A 12,544-nucleotide genomic window follows, 5' to 3' on the forward strand; every position below is an offset into this window, starting at 1 on the left:
CCAAGATATTTTCAAAAAAAGGAAGATAATTTAAAAACCTTTACTGCAGCCAAGGTAAGATACCACCTCACCTCCATTTACAAACCTGCTAGCTTGTAATAAAAAACATTTATTGCAGTGATATGACAAGGTTCTTTCCCTTGATGAGTTTGTGTTGGCTGCTGTTCATCTCAAATACCTTTCAGATTGTTCATTAATAGCTACTCACAGACTTCTTTCTCTTAAGGGTGATCTTTGATTCTTCTGTCATTTTGCTTTATCATCTTTATAAAGATAAGCATACATAGATCCATTTTTCAATATTAATGAGGGGATTCCATCTTTCCTAATGTAACTGAGCATCAATCTGGGATCAAGGAAACAAAGTTCCAGGCAAATCCACATGCAAAACCAAGTATTTGTGGGTGCCAATAATTTGTCCCAACATGAGCTGAAGCTCAAATCCCATTTTGATGCTCCTGATAGAAAAGTGGCTGACCTCAGCAGTCACTGGATGAGCTCAGATCTCCCCTACAGACACCAACAACTGGGAGATTTGCAGGTGCAAAGGAACATCTGCAGTCTCTCTGACCTTACACAAGCCTAAATTCAGGTTTCAGAGCAGCAGCACTGTCTCTCTTCCAGGATGTCACTATTGTTTGGGGGATGAGCCTTTCCTTAGCTCAAAAAGGGGTCACCCATCATTACCATCTTTTCCTCCTGCTGGTGGCACTTTTTAGCTTTTGGGGTACACAGCTCAGTAATTTTACTGATCTCTCCAGCATCCCTGTTCATCATCTGAATGAGAGTGGGATCCAGGAATGCAGCCACTGTCTGCCTGTCCTCCCTGTAAAGTGTCTGTTCCTTTCCTGCTACTTGTACTGTGGCATTTCCCAGTCTTTGGGAGAAGACCTCCAAATGCCTGCCATCTGATGAAGTTTCTAAGATCACTTGTGTTAGCTGAAATAACCAGTCTAAATTCTTTTTATATTTCTTTTTCTGTTCAAGGACTGGTTTTGCCACCAGATGGCAACAGAAGATGGTTATGTGTGAGGAGTAGTCTTTCAATACACGAAATTTGGATTAAAGCTCTACAACCTCAACAGAAAAGAGCATCTGCAAGACTTCAGAAAAAATCAGAATGTCTTTTGAAATGTATGATTTAATTTCCACTTGGTATTCTAATTAACAGAACTCAAATGTGGGTATTGTAAATATGACTCATTTCTCTAACAAACGTCCACCTCAGCAAAGAATTTCAAAATCTGTTAATCTGCTGAAGCAAGAAGAAAATCTGAAATTGCTCCAAAACCAGTTATCAAAATAAGGAAAATAACTCTCCTAGAGCCAGGATATTTCAGATGTAAATAAATACCAGGATTTATACAGCAGGCAATGGGTTTTTAACAAAGAGAAGACCTACTACAAAGGTTTCACATATTTTTTGTTGGCATTGCTGTTCAAAAACACAAAGGTTTCACATATTTTTTGTTGGCATTGCTGTTCAAAAACAGTGTACTACCTAATTCCACAGAATCTAGTCATTATCTCACCTGCAGAGGCAGAAGAAAGCACAGCAAGAAGAACAGATTGCCTAAGGTTACACAGAATGTGTGGCAGCAGAAAGAAAAAAATAAACCACAAACAAAACCCACAACAAACAAAAAACCAACAAAAACACCAACTCATCTCTCAAGATCTCAGAAATTTCAAGTCATTACCTTCTAAAGCTTACTCAGCAGCATTACTTAAAATATCTTTAACTCCAACAAAAACTATTTAATCTTACTGCTGTGTTAGGTAAAAACCCACCAAGCTAAGAACTATACTCAAAGGTGAAACAAAAACTTAGAATGTTGAAGAAATAAATTTTAATGTAAAAATGAAGGAACACCAACTCAAAGGAAGAAAAACCCACCAGCTCAGAAGCACACTTGAAATTCTCATCCCAGGTCATGTGTGCACCAACACTTGCATCTTAAAGACAATTTCTCACATTATCAAACTCAGAGAAAAATACTCAAAACTATTAAAGACTGACTTGTTACTTACAAATTTGCATGAATGTGGAGTGCAAATGCCATAAAGCCATTTAGGAATTGTACTGGTACCACCAAAACATGGCAGTGAACTTTTAAAATGGGTCAACAAAATTAAAAAAAAAAAAATATATATATATATACCACATCTCTCATGAGCTGCATTTCTAACTATGGAATTGTTCAATGTTACCCCTGCAGGGGTACCAGCTCTTTACCCAGATCTCTCAGATGCTGGAGGATCCCTGGGAACCCCTCCCAGCCAATTCCTGCTGCCCCCTTCCATGCCATGCCTGACCCAATGATGGATGGGCAAAGTTTTCTCTGACTTTGATTTCATCTCTCAGTGCAGTGGCTCAAATGAAGCTTTAACCTCCTTTGTCAATCAAATTCACATTCCAAAATTAATATCAACCACTTCCAAAATGTTGCTGAAGTATCTTGTAGTCATCTGTGCATGCCTGCATAGAAAGTGCCCCCTCTCTCCCAAGGAATACTCCAAAATTAAAAACAGTTACTTTTAAACCTCAAGAAAAATCCTAGGATTAAAAATTAGTTTTGTTTACTACAGTAACAAAAAGCTGATCCAGCCCTCTAATTATTCTGTAACATTTTGGATAATTATGGGCTCCACAGAAATCAGCCCAGCATCTGCTTCCTGTAAAAGAACACTGTGCTTCTCTAAGCAGTTTTCTTTATTTTCTTTTCTTAAAATTAGTTCACAAAGATAAAGGTGACTTAAAAGATAAAGTTACTTGGAATTTCACCATCAAAAACAACAACAGTGGAACAAAGTTTAAAGAAAGCAACAAAATAATTAAAGCTTGCATTTTAAAGGTCTTGGCATTTAATCCCTAACAAGAACTTCACAGCATTTCCCAAAGGGAGAAATAAACCTTGACATCCAGGAAACATAAAATTAGGCTGAAACTCAGCTCTCCTGAATTTTATAAAAAGGTCAACACAGAGCAGTCAGGGTAAGTTTAGGATGGGTGTCAATGAATAAATATTTAACCACCTGAGGTCAGATATAAGACAGGTCCCTTCAGTTCAGTCTTTTTGAAAGGATTCAAAAAGCTCAAAGCTTTTGTTTCTTCTGCTCTTGCATGGTGCTGGAAAAGTCAGAGGAAGACTCTCCACAGCTAAGCCTCATTCAGGCATTTCTGCATCATCTGTCAGAGGCCAAAAGCCAGAGCTGCAGAAATGGCAAGAGTTCATTCCTCCAACATATTAACATATATATATAAATGTTATATATACATAAATATAGATTTATATACAAATGTTAATAAATACCATATATAAAGCACTATAAGTGTATGACACACTTGACAATTGCAAAGTTTCTAAGCTGAGCATGCAGAAATCCTGAATTCCACTGTTTTTCCTTTCTCTTCCACAGTGTAAACACCATGGAAAATTTTACAGAGGCACCAAAATGATGATGGCATTTTAAAAGCAATAATTCAAAAAACACCCTGAAGCCCAAGGAGACTGGAGTCTACCTCCCTGTTGAACACTGTCAAGAGCTTCAGGAAAGAAACACACACAAAAACTTCATTACATCTCACACACAGGGACAGACTAAACTTTTAAAGGCAGCTATAATTTTGGTTTTTTTCTCCAGTTTCATCATGGTACATAATTCAAAGACCACTTGTTGGTTTCAGTGCTGGTTTGGATGTTATTTTGTTTCTTTTTTTACTGTTTGAGCAGAAGTAAATAGCAAACTAGTAAATTTTGTTGCTTACATTGGTTTAGAAGTAACAACACCAAAAACTGGAATGATGGTGAACCATAACTGCTTTTAGCTATGCCAGGGAACTGAGCTACACCCCAGCAGATCAAGTGCCCTGTGGAAGAGTACAGAGTGGTGAATTCTCATGAAAGATCTCAGTATGTCCCATAGCTTAGTGGTACAACCAAAAATATTCCTATTTTGACCAGACAAATACACAGAACCCTTGTTTTACCCCAATCCACCTTCTGCTCTACTTAGTGCAGTGAGCCCAACCAAAAAAGACAAGTTCTGAAAACAGTCTGAGTGGAATCAAATCTGTGGGCCCTGGAGCAAGAGCTAAAGGTAGAAGTGCAGCAATTTTGGTGTGTTAACTAATACAACTGCAAAGCTCACCAAGAAATGAATAAATCAAAGCTAATTTCCAAAGCATATTGCATGTAATGATGTGGTCCAATTCACCACATGCTCCAGGATTTAGACATTATCACTTTCCCACAATGGGAAATGGGATGAGTTGGTCCTGAACATACAATTTTGGAGCAGCAGCCCTTTGTTCCAGACAGTCTGGTGGCATCTCCCTTCACATTGCCCATGTCTTCTTAGAGAAGTTTTTCTCCTGCTGAAGTACATCAGCCCTTTGTCCAGGCATTGACCCAAAAAGAGGAAGAGATTACCTGTTTTGGCAGTGATGAGCTGCAGGACCAATGGCCGTCTTGTCACAATTCCAGAACCTCGTGGAAGAAAATCCCTAGAAACATTAAAAAATAGTTACTAGCCAGAAGTAATGTGCAGTTACATAAGATGTTGGACTCATTTGGAACCTCCTCTGCATGGAAATAGAAAGGTGGTGTGAATAGATTTATTGCAAATACTCCTATAAAGTGGGGCTGTTAATTTTGGTTGAAGATAATAGTCAGTCATTACATAGGAGACAAATGTGTATTAAAGCTGAATTTACCCAAATGATTTTGGCATCACTGCACATTTAATCCGAAGAGGATCTGGATACAGGAATACACAGACACACACCAGAGCTCTGGACAAACCAAACTGGCAGCACTCTGCACTACTTCTTCACACACTCAACTTCTGCCAGTTCAAATCTCCAAATAACTTTTCCACCAACACACCTGCCCAGAAGTTTCTCAGTGAAAGCAGAACACCAAAAGTCCTGTGGAACAGAGGGGAGTGTTCTTGGACCAGAAAGGAAGCAAGAAAACAAACCCAGCAGCTCTGCCATATCATTATGCATCCCCATGGACCTTTCCATGCTTCTAAAGACAGGGAGACTCCTTATGCAAGTGGAAAGAAAGAACCCCAAAGCAAAATAACTCATTTTTCTCAGTGTCTTCTCCAGCTGCCAGATCTATTAAACATTTTAAAACTATGAGATGAGGTTCAGAGAGAGGCTTTGAAAAGTGTTCCCTTCAAATAGCATCTTCAGAGGAACAAAATCCAGGGGTAAACAGAGTTTCACAATCAGTGTAAGCTCATCAAAATCCCCTCATTTTTCCTGCCTCACAAGGGATGCTGTATCACTTTCCTGCCTGCCCTAGCAGCACTGCTAGCTCACCTCTCTGGCTCAGGAGAAAAGCAGTGCAGTGAAGGTTTAGGGCAGGGATTTTCAGTCCAAGGGCAGAGCTGATGTGGGTGACTGCTGTTATACACCTGGGTGCCTGTACAGAGGTGAGGACTGTGCAGGGTCTTTGGGAGGGAAGGGGAGAGGGACAAGAGCCAAAGGAACAAAGCACAGCCCTGGCAGCCCTTTAGACACAGCTGCTCACACAGGTCTGCCCCAGCCTCTTGGGCAATCGCCTCCTGCCTGGAACAGCCACTGAGGATCTTCACACTCACCTTGCACTGCTTAATGGAAGCCTGACTTTCACAGCTCCTTAAAGGCTGCACTCAAACCTGTGTGGTTGTAACAGGCCTTGAGGGTACATCTATGAGAAACAAACCACACAAACACCCAGGATATTATTTGTGCAAAGCAGAGGGTGCCAGGTCTGAGCAGTCCCAGGCAAGGACAGGCTCAGGAACACAGAAGTGAACCTCTTTCCACAAGCATCAACAAGGTGACAAAGCTTCAGCAGAGAAGAAACACAGCAACTCTACTTGTGATAGGAGTACTGAAGGTTTCCTTCCTAACATCTAGACATAAAAAAAAATAAAAATAACATAGCAAGCAGTTCTGAGGCTCTGAGGAATAAGGCCAGCTGTCCTGTGCCCCACACCACTTTAGAACTCCCCGGCATTTTGAATGAAACTGTTAATTTGTAGCTAAATTGTGTTTCCCCTTCCCAGTACCTGTTAATGAGTGCTTTCTGTGGGATTACTCTGCAAACCAAAGCACACCATAAAAGGGAGGCTGTTCAAACACAAACTCACTCATTAACTTCCCTACCCAAACTCAGACCTGCAGGCAGAAGAACAATTAATTAGGCATTCAAGTAATCTCTAAAGCAAAAATACTGCAAAAACATCAGGTGTACTGATTTCAATCTGCTGTGATGCTTTATGACACTTGAGACAGCAACAGCAGAGAGGAATTAGTTTAAAGAGATGCCAAAAGCCTTCAGATAAGTCTCTGTCATAATTTCAGTATCTGGTAATGGAGAGAAAGCTGCCCCTCAATGAACACCTACTGCTGTTTTCTCATGGGGAAACAGAAAATAGTAATGGGAACATGGTCATACTTCTGTGTGCACTGAAATGAATGCAGCCAGGAGGTACCAAATTAAGATTAAGATTACAGTTTCATACACTGGTGTTCAAGCATTTAATATCTTTCATATATATATTTTTTCTTTTTTTACCCCATCAGGAAGCTAAAATGAATTGCCACTCAGGACAAAGTGGTCACCTAAACCACTGTCCTCTACAGCACCACAAGACAAGAAAATCCTTTGGGGAGTCAAAGGCTGAAAAGATTTATTGATTTTGTGCTTCAGAGTAAGCACATTCAGCAGTAAAGAACACTGCATTAATGCAGCTCCCTGTGTACACAATGCTCACCTTTCCCCAACAGCAAAATCATAAAGAAAGGTTAAGACAACAATTCTCCTTCAGAACATGCTCTTAATATGCCCAAAAGTGATGGCATTCTTCACCCTTGTCCAATGAGCTGAACTGTTTTCTGTTCAAGCAAACATCAGCAGAGAGAAGTTCCTGCTTGGTGAGAGGAAGAGCTGTGTTGATCACATAACCAACACAACAGGACATAAAACTTCTGCTACAAATGCACATTTTAAAAGGGAAGAAGTCAAAGAATGAGGGTAATGGGCTTCACAGGGAGAGCTCAGGGGAAAATTCTCCCCCACCATTTAACCACTGAATGGGTGTTTTACCTCTATGAAAGAGACACTGACGTCAATCTGCCCACAGGGATAGGGAATTTTTTTTTAACATTTGAAATTTCAGCACCTGTGTACAGGTTCTGTACAACTCTGTACAGCTCTCTCCAGGTTCTGTACATTCTCTGTACAGCTCAAATCAGATGTTACAAATAAATACATAAATTCTACTTACAGGAAAAAAACCCAATTTTTTAAACACACATAGAAATGTGAGTCAAATCTGAAACACAGCTTGCATATTTTAGGAAAAACAACCTAGTACCACGCAGCAGGGAATCAGGTTAAATGCTGCACAACTCCTGCAGAAATGCCTACTTTGACATCCACAGGACAGGAGGCAGCTCTCTAAAGGGTTTGTAAGTGGTGCTGAAGGAAACAGCTCTGGATCAGAAATGGTCCCACAACTTATACAAGTAACAGCAGCAGGAAATGCAGCAGGAACGAACAGAGCCAAGTCTCAAAGGTTCCTTCTGACCAAAAGGACAATGCCTCTCCAGGCCCTGATGGCACACCCCAACATTCTTCTAAGATTTGAGACAGCTGCTATCACACCTTTTGGATAGCATGTACACATCTGTTATTGAAAGCTGGGATAAAAAATTCCCATCAGAGTTGAGGCAGCTGCAGAGAAATCCATCTAGGAAAATATTCATGCCTGAGAATTGGTGCTCAAAGGCACCAACAAGGGGAGAAAAGGCTGTTTTCTGTGGAGGGGCAGTGAGCCTGGGAGCAGCTCTGTGCACAGCTGCAGGGCCACTCAGCAGTGAGGGGTGCAGGAAAGAAGAAACACACTGGGAATGAAAGCCCTGCTCCTTTAAGAGACATTCATCCTGCATGAAGATTCCAGCTACCTTTCCATCCTCACTCTCAGCATTGTCACACAAAGCACTGAGCTGACAGCAGCTGTAGCAGCCCAGCAGTGACAGCACAGCCCATCAGCAAGGCCTGGCCAGGCCTGAACTTATCAAATGCAGAGAGGAGGCAAACAGCCAGATCTGCCAGGAACTTGTCAATCTTAGAATGCACTCAGCTGTTAGAATATTGCGAAATATTTTCAAGAGCAGGGCTAAAAAATTTTTTTTAGCCCTAGAAAATTACTCATGTCTTCATATTTATTAATTTAATTTTATTTATTCTTTATTTAATTTAATATTATATATTACTGCATAACATAAGCTGTGTTGTCTTCTTTAGCACTGCTCATTTCCAGTATCAGAGATCTGGACAAGTGTATCTACTAAATTTGGTGTCTATTGTTTGTTTAATGCATAAAGGAACATACAGTAGCTTGAACTTGGCTTGCCAAAAGCCAGGTCTCAAACTTATGCCACAGGATGGTGAAACAAGTTGGTCACAGCAACACTTCAGCAGTTTATAACAACAAGCCAGTTTGGGCTTTAAGGTGAAAAAGTAATTTAAATATTCGTTCATTGAAGAGCCTCATGGAAGAGATGGAAATTTCAGGAAGGGCAGAAACTGTAGGGAAATGCTGAAGAGCAAACTAGACAGGGGCTCCTCAGAAAGGTGGTCTCAGCATAATGCAGGACTGCAGCTTCCACAGGAAAACACATAAACAAATAAACATAACTTCTTCCAGGGGATTTCCATGGAGAGTCTCCATTTAGATCTTCAGCACACTAACAGTATTTATTATGTTTAAAAAAACAAAAAGAAAATATGAAATGAAACAGAAGAATCCCCAGTTTGAGTGAAAAGTGATGATGCATCACTGTTTAAAACTTATTGTAGTTTCAAAAGAATAACTTACATTTGCTCTTCTTTGCCAGTATAGGGCTGAGAAATGTTCAGTGCTTAGATCAGTTACATGGTCAGTATCACACAGGATAAACTAATTTACATCAATACCAACATAATTAATTCATACAAAACATAGGGGGAATCCAGGAAATCAAATAACCAAGATAAAAGTCAATGATTACACAGTAACTGCATTAATTAAAGAGTTATGAACAATTCTAATTGATAGTGATGAATTGTTTAGAAAATCACAATTGCCTCAAAAGAAAAAGGCTCCACATTTCTCACCAAGCACAGAAAGGTGCCAGGCTCAGGACAAAAACCAGAGTTTCTCACAAGAAGCAGAGATGACCCATCTCTTTCAGACAACACCAGCAATGGCACAAGAGCTCTCCCACTTACACAAAGTCCATCCCAAGGCCCCAAACCACCCCCAAATGCAGAAAGGCCCTGATCCAGCAGCAGCTAATAAAACAACAGTGCATTGGTAGCACTCCCCACAGGCTTTTATGCCCAAGTTTTGCCAAGGAATGCAACACAGCTTTAATTGCAATAGGAAGCAATTGTGTCCAAAGTCAAAAGTTTTCCTGGGCCTTTTTCCAGCAGTGTTTATTGTTTTACACAACTCCAGCCTGGCACACCAGGAGCACTTGTGGCCCACATTAGCAGCTGAATGACCGTGCCTTATGCAAGAGACCACACAGTTTCACAGCAACACTGACACATGTCCATACAGCATCTCCAAGTGCTGTGCAAAACACACAGAGGTACTCAAAAAGCTTTTATTTTGCTTCCATTTCTCATAGTTAGCCTCAGAGCAAAGTGCTGAAAAGCTCCACAAACAGGAAAATCCATGGTCCAGTGTAAGCCTGAGGATGGGAGGCATGAAACATTTCTAACTTCTTTCATCAGGTTTTTAAAAACCCCATAAACCCCACCCAGGTAACTTGCAACAGGAGAAGTCTTAATGGTAAAAATTTACATCTGCAGATGTGCTCACTCTATCTCACCTGCTCCTGTGCTCACCAACCCCACCAGGATCCAGCAGCAGATCCTTCACTCACTTTCCATTCATTACAGAGCAAGGTATGTCCAAGAGATGGGAAGTGTACTTTGCATTTACACAGAGGCTTTCTTAGGAATTAAGTCCATGAGATTTGTCATCACCAGCACAAGACACACCACCCTTCAAGTGCCAGTACAAAGTTCACAAGAAGGCTCAAAGGCACTGCTCAGTTGTGCTTTGATGTTCTCAACCACGTGCCTTTTTAATTCAGTAACACAGAAGTGTTTCCACAGGACACTGAGATTTGGCCATGCAGGTTGTTCCTCCTCAGCTCCAAGTGCAGGCACCAGTTCTCACTGTCAGTCACCACTTGATTCCTCACCTCCTTTCATTAATTCCAGAAGAGTAAACGGGTTTTTGTTTGGCACAATGTTTGTCAGTCAGGGGTCTCCCAGAGCTTTGTTCAATGGCCTAACAGGAAGGTGTACAAGACAATTAATCTGCTTTATTGAAGACCGTGATACTGATCTTAATTAGGCCTCCCAGGCATGCTAAATGCATTTTAGAGGCTGTGGATTTTTAGTGATCTCAGATGTATCAGCTCCTGAAGCTCTGTGCTGATCTTTCCAGTGTTTTTTTGGAAGCCACACAGCATAGATGGCTGGTGTTTAGTTCATGTTTGGTCTCAGTTTGCAGCAGCCATTCTTTCAAGGTAAATCTTCCTTCTAATGATGGATCATTTTAATTAACCTGCTCAATCAAGCACGGTAACCACACTTTCAGCCCATGCAGTGTGTGCAGGGCTTTAGGGCAAATAAAACAGAGTATCCAGACACCTTAGGGCTGTCAGCTCCTCCTCCTCTCAAGCAGGGTACATAAACTTGGTGGTTTTGAGAAGCCATTTTCCAACCCATCAATGTCCTTCACCACCACTGCTGAACTACTGGACCTCAACAGCAAAGCAGAGACACCCCAGTTATCCTATCCATCACTTTCAAGTAAGAACACAGGCTGAATTAAAGAAAACTAAAAAATAAAGTGTTGAAAATCTTACACAGCACTACAGCTAGCAGCCTAAAATGTCTCTTTGGGTCCCTTTTCCCTCCACTCCTTTATTGGAATTGAGACCAACTATAAAAATCCCAGAAGGCAATGTTAAAAAAAGTCTACTCAAAAAGACCCAGCTGTGGGAATATGAGAGTGTTGATTCTAAATGTGACAAAAAAGGTATTTTTGAAAAGTCCTTGAAAAACTGGCAGGGGATTCCAGTCACCCTAACTGGGGAGCTCCATAACAAGTATGCTCAATAGGCAGCACTCAGGTGAGAAAGCAAAGCTTGAGATTCCTCCTCATGCAGAAGACTGGGGAGAGAGCAGGCTCACAAATCCCTGTCATTGTACTTCTCTTGGATCTGGAAGATGCTTTCTGTAAGTACAGCAGCATTTCTGCCCAACAAGATGACAGAAGTTATTACATCTCTCCCATTAGACATCATGGGGGAGATCCCCCATTAGACATCAGGGCTATGAGAAAATCAGTGCCAAAAATTACTCTGGTCCCAATGGTGAAGTCTTCTATTAAACAAAACTGGAATCAACAGGTTCTCCAAAGTAGGGGACATTTGAACTCAAGTCTAGGAAGGCACAGACCTCCTTAGAGCAATCTAAGGCTGCATTTTGACAGCAGTGCCAGTACCCCACATAGAAAAAGGCAAGACTGTTCACTGGCCAAAGGAAAGAAAATGCACTCACAAGAAAATGTCTTTCACATGACAGAAAGTTTTAAAATCTCATCAATGCTTACAGGACTGCAGACTTGCAAAGGCCAGGGTGTGAGATGAAGAGTGCTCTGTGCTGAGCAGGGCTGGCTGAGCAGAGGGGGAGCTGCCAATGTGCAGGCTCGTGGGCAAGGCACGGTATGCACGGTGCATCTGTCCTCCCTGGCAGGCAGCCAGCCCTCTGCTGCATCATCCTCCTTCCATGGGTGAAAATGCCCTTTTTCCTCTGGCCCTTTTAAGATTTCACAAAAGCTTCTGCTATTTCCTGCCCAACGGTGCTCTCTGTCAATTCCAAGCGGTGCTGGAAGGGGAGAAAGGAAGCACAAAACACAAAGAAAGCCCAACAATCCCCAGAATTTTGGTGTCAAAAAGAATAAAGGGGACTTTGCAGAACAACTTATTCTCCCTAATCAGATATGTTTGCTTTTAGGAAAGGACTCATTTGCATAGGATGTTGGTGCATAAAAGCCCATCCATTCTCAGGATGAATACTAATGCAGCAAGACTCTGTATCTCAACACAAGAAACAAACAACAAAAATTCTTGACTCACTTTAAATTGTTGTCAGTGCTCTAAATAGACCTTGGCTGTTTGGGGTTTTTTTCAATCACTTCCAGCTGTCAAATGCAATTAACAATGTTTCTTCAGAAAGATTTGAGTAAGAAGTTTTCTTCCATAATATAATCAGAGATAAAGATATGACTGCAAGGATCAGAAAGAAAACAACATGTCCCAACAAACCAGGGATATCAGCGACATGGAGCTAATTACTGCAGAAATAATTGCATTTAGTAAATAATTCACCTCTTGATACTCTGCCAGGACAAATCTTTATTGTGAATTCCAAAAACCCAGAAAAAACAATCTGCTGCTCTTCCTCCCAAATCC

The 12,544-nt window shown here is 41.0% G+C and overlaps 1 protein-coding gene across 1 annotated transcript in view; it reads right to left on the reverse strand.

The window, feature by feature from the left end:
- The window catches only part of DNM3 (dynamin 3), a 174,833-nt gene that overhangs the window by 154,067 nt on the left and 8,222 nt on the right, over positions 1-12,544 (reverse strand). The window contains exon 2 of the mRNA XM_059478068.1: positions 4,434-4,507. Coding sequence (XP_059334051.1) covers positions 4,434-4,507 — 74 coding nt within the window. The remainder of the gene's footprint in view (positions 1-4,433; positions 4,508-12,544) is intronic.

Source organism: Ammospiza nelsoni, chromosome 9 (assembly GCF_027579445.1).
Source record: "Ammospiza nelsoni isolate bAmmNel1 chromosome 9, bAmmNel1.pri, whole genome shotgun sequence".
Classification (NCBI taxonomy): Eukaryota; Metazoa; Chordata; class Aves; order Passeriformes; family Passerellidae; genus Ammospiza; species Ammospiza nelsoni.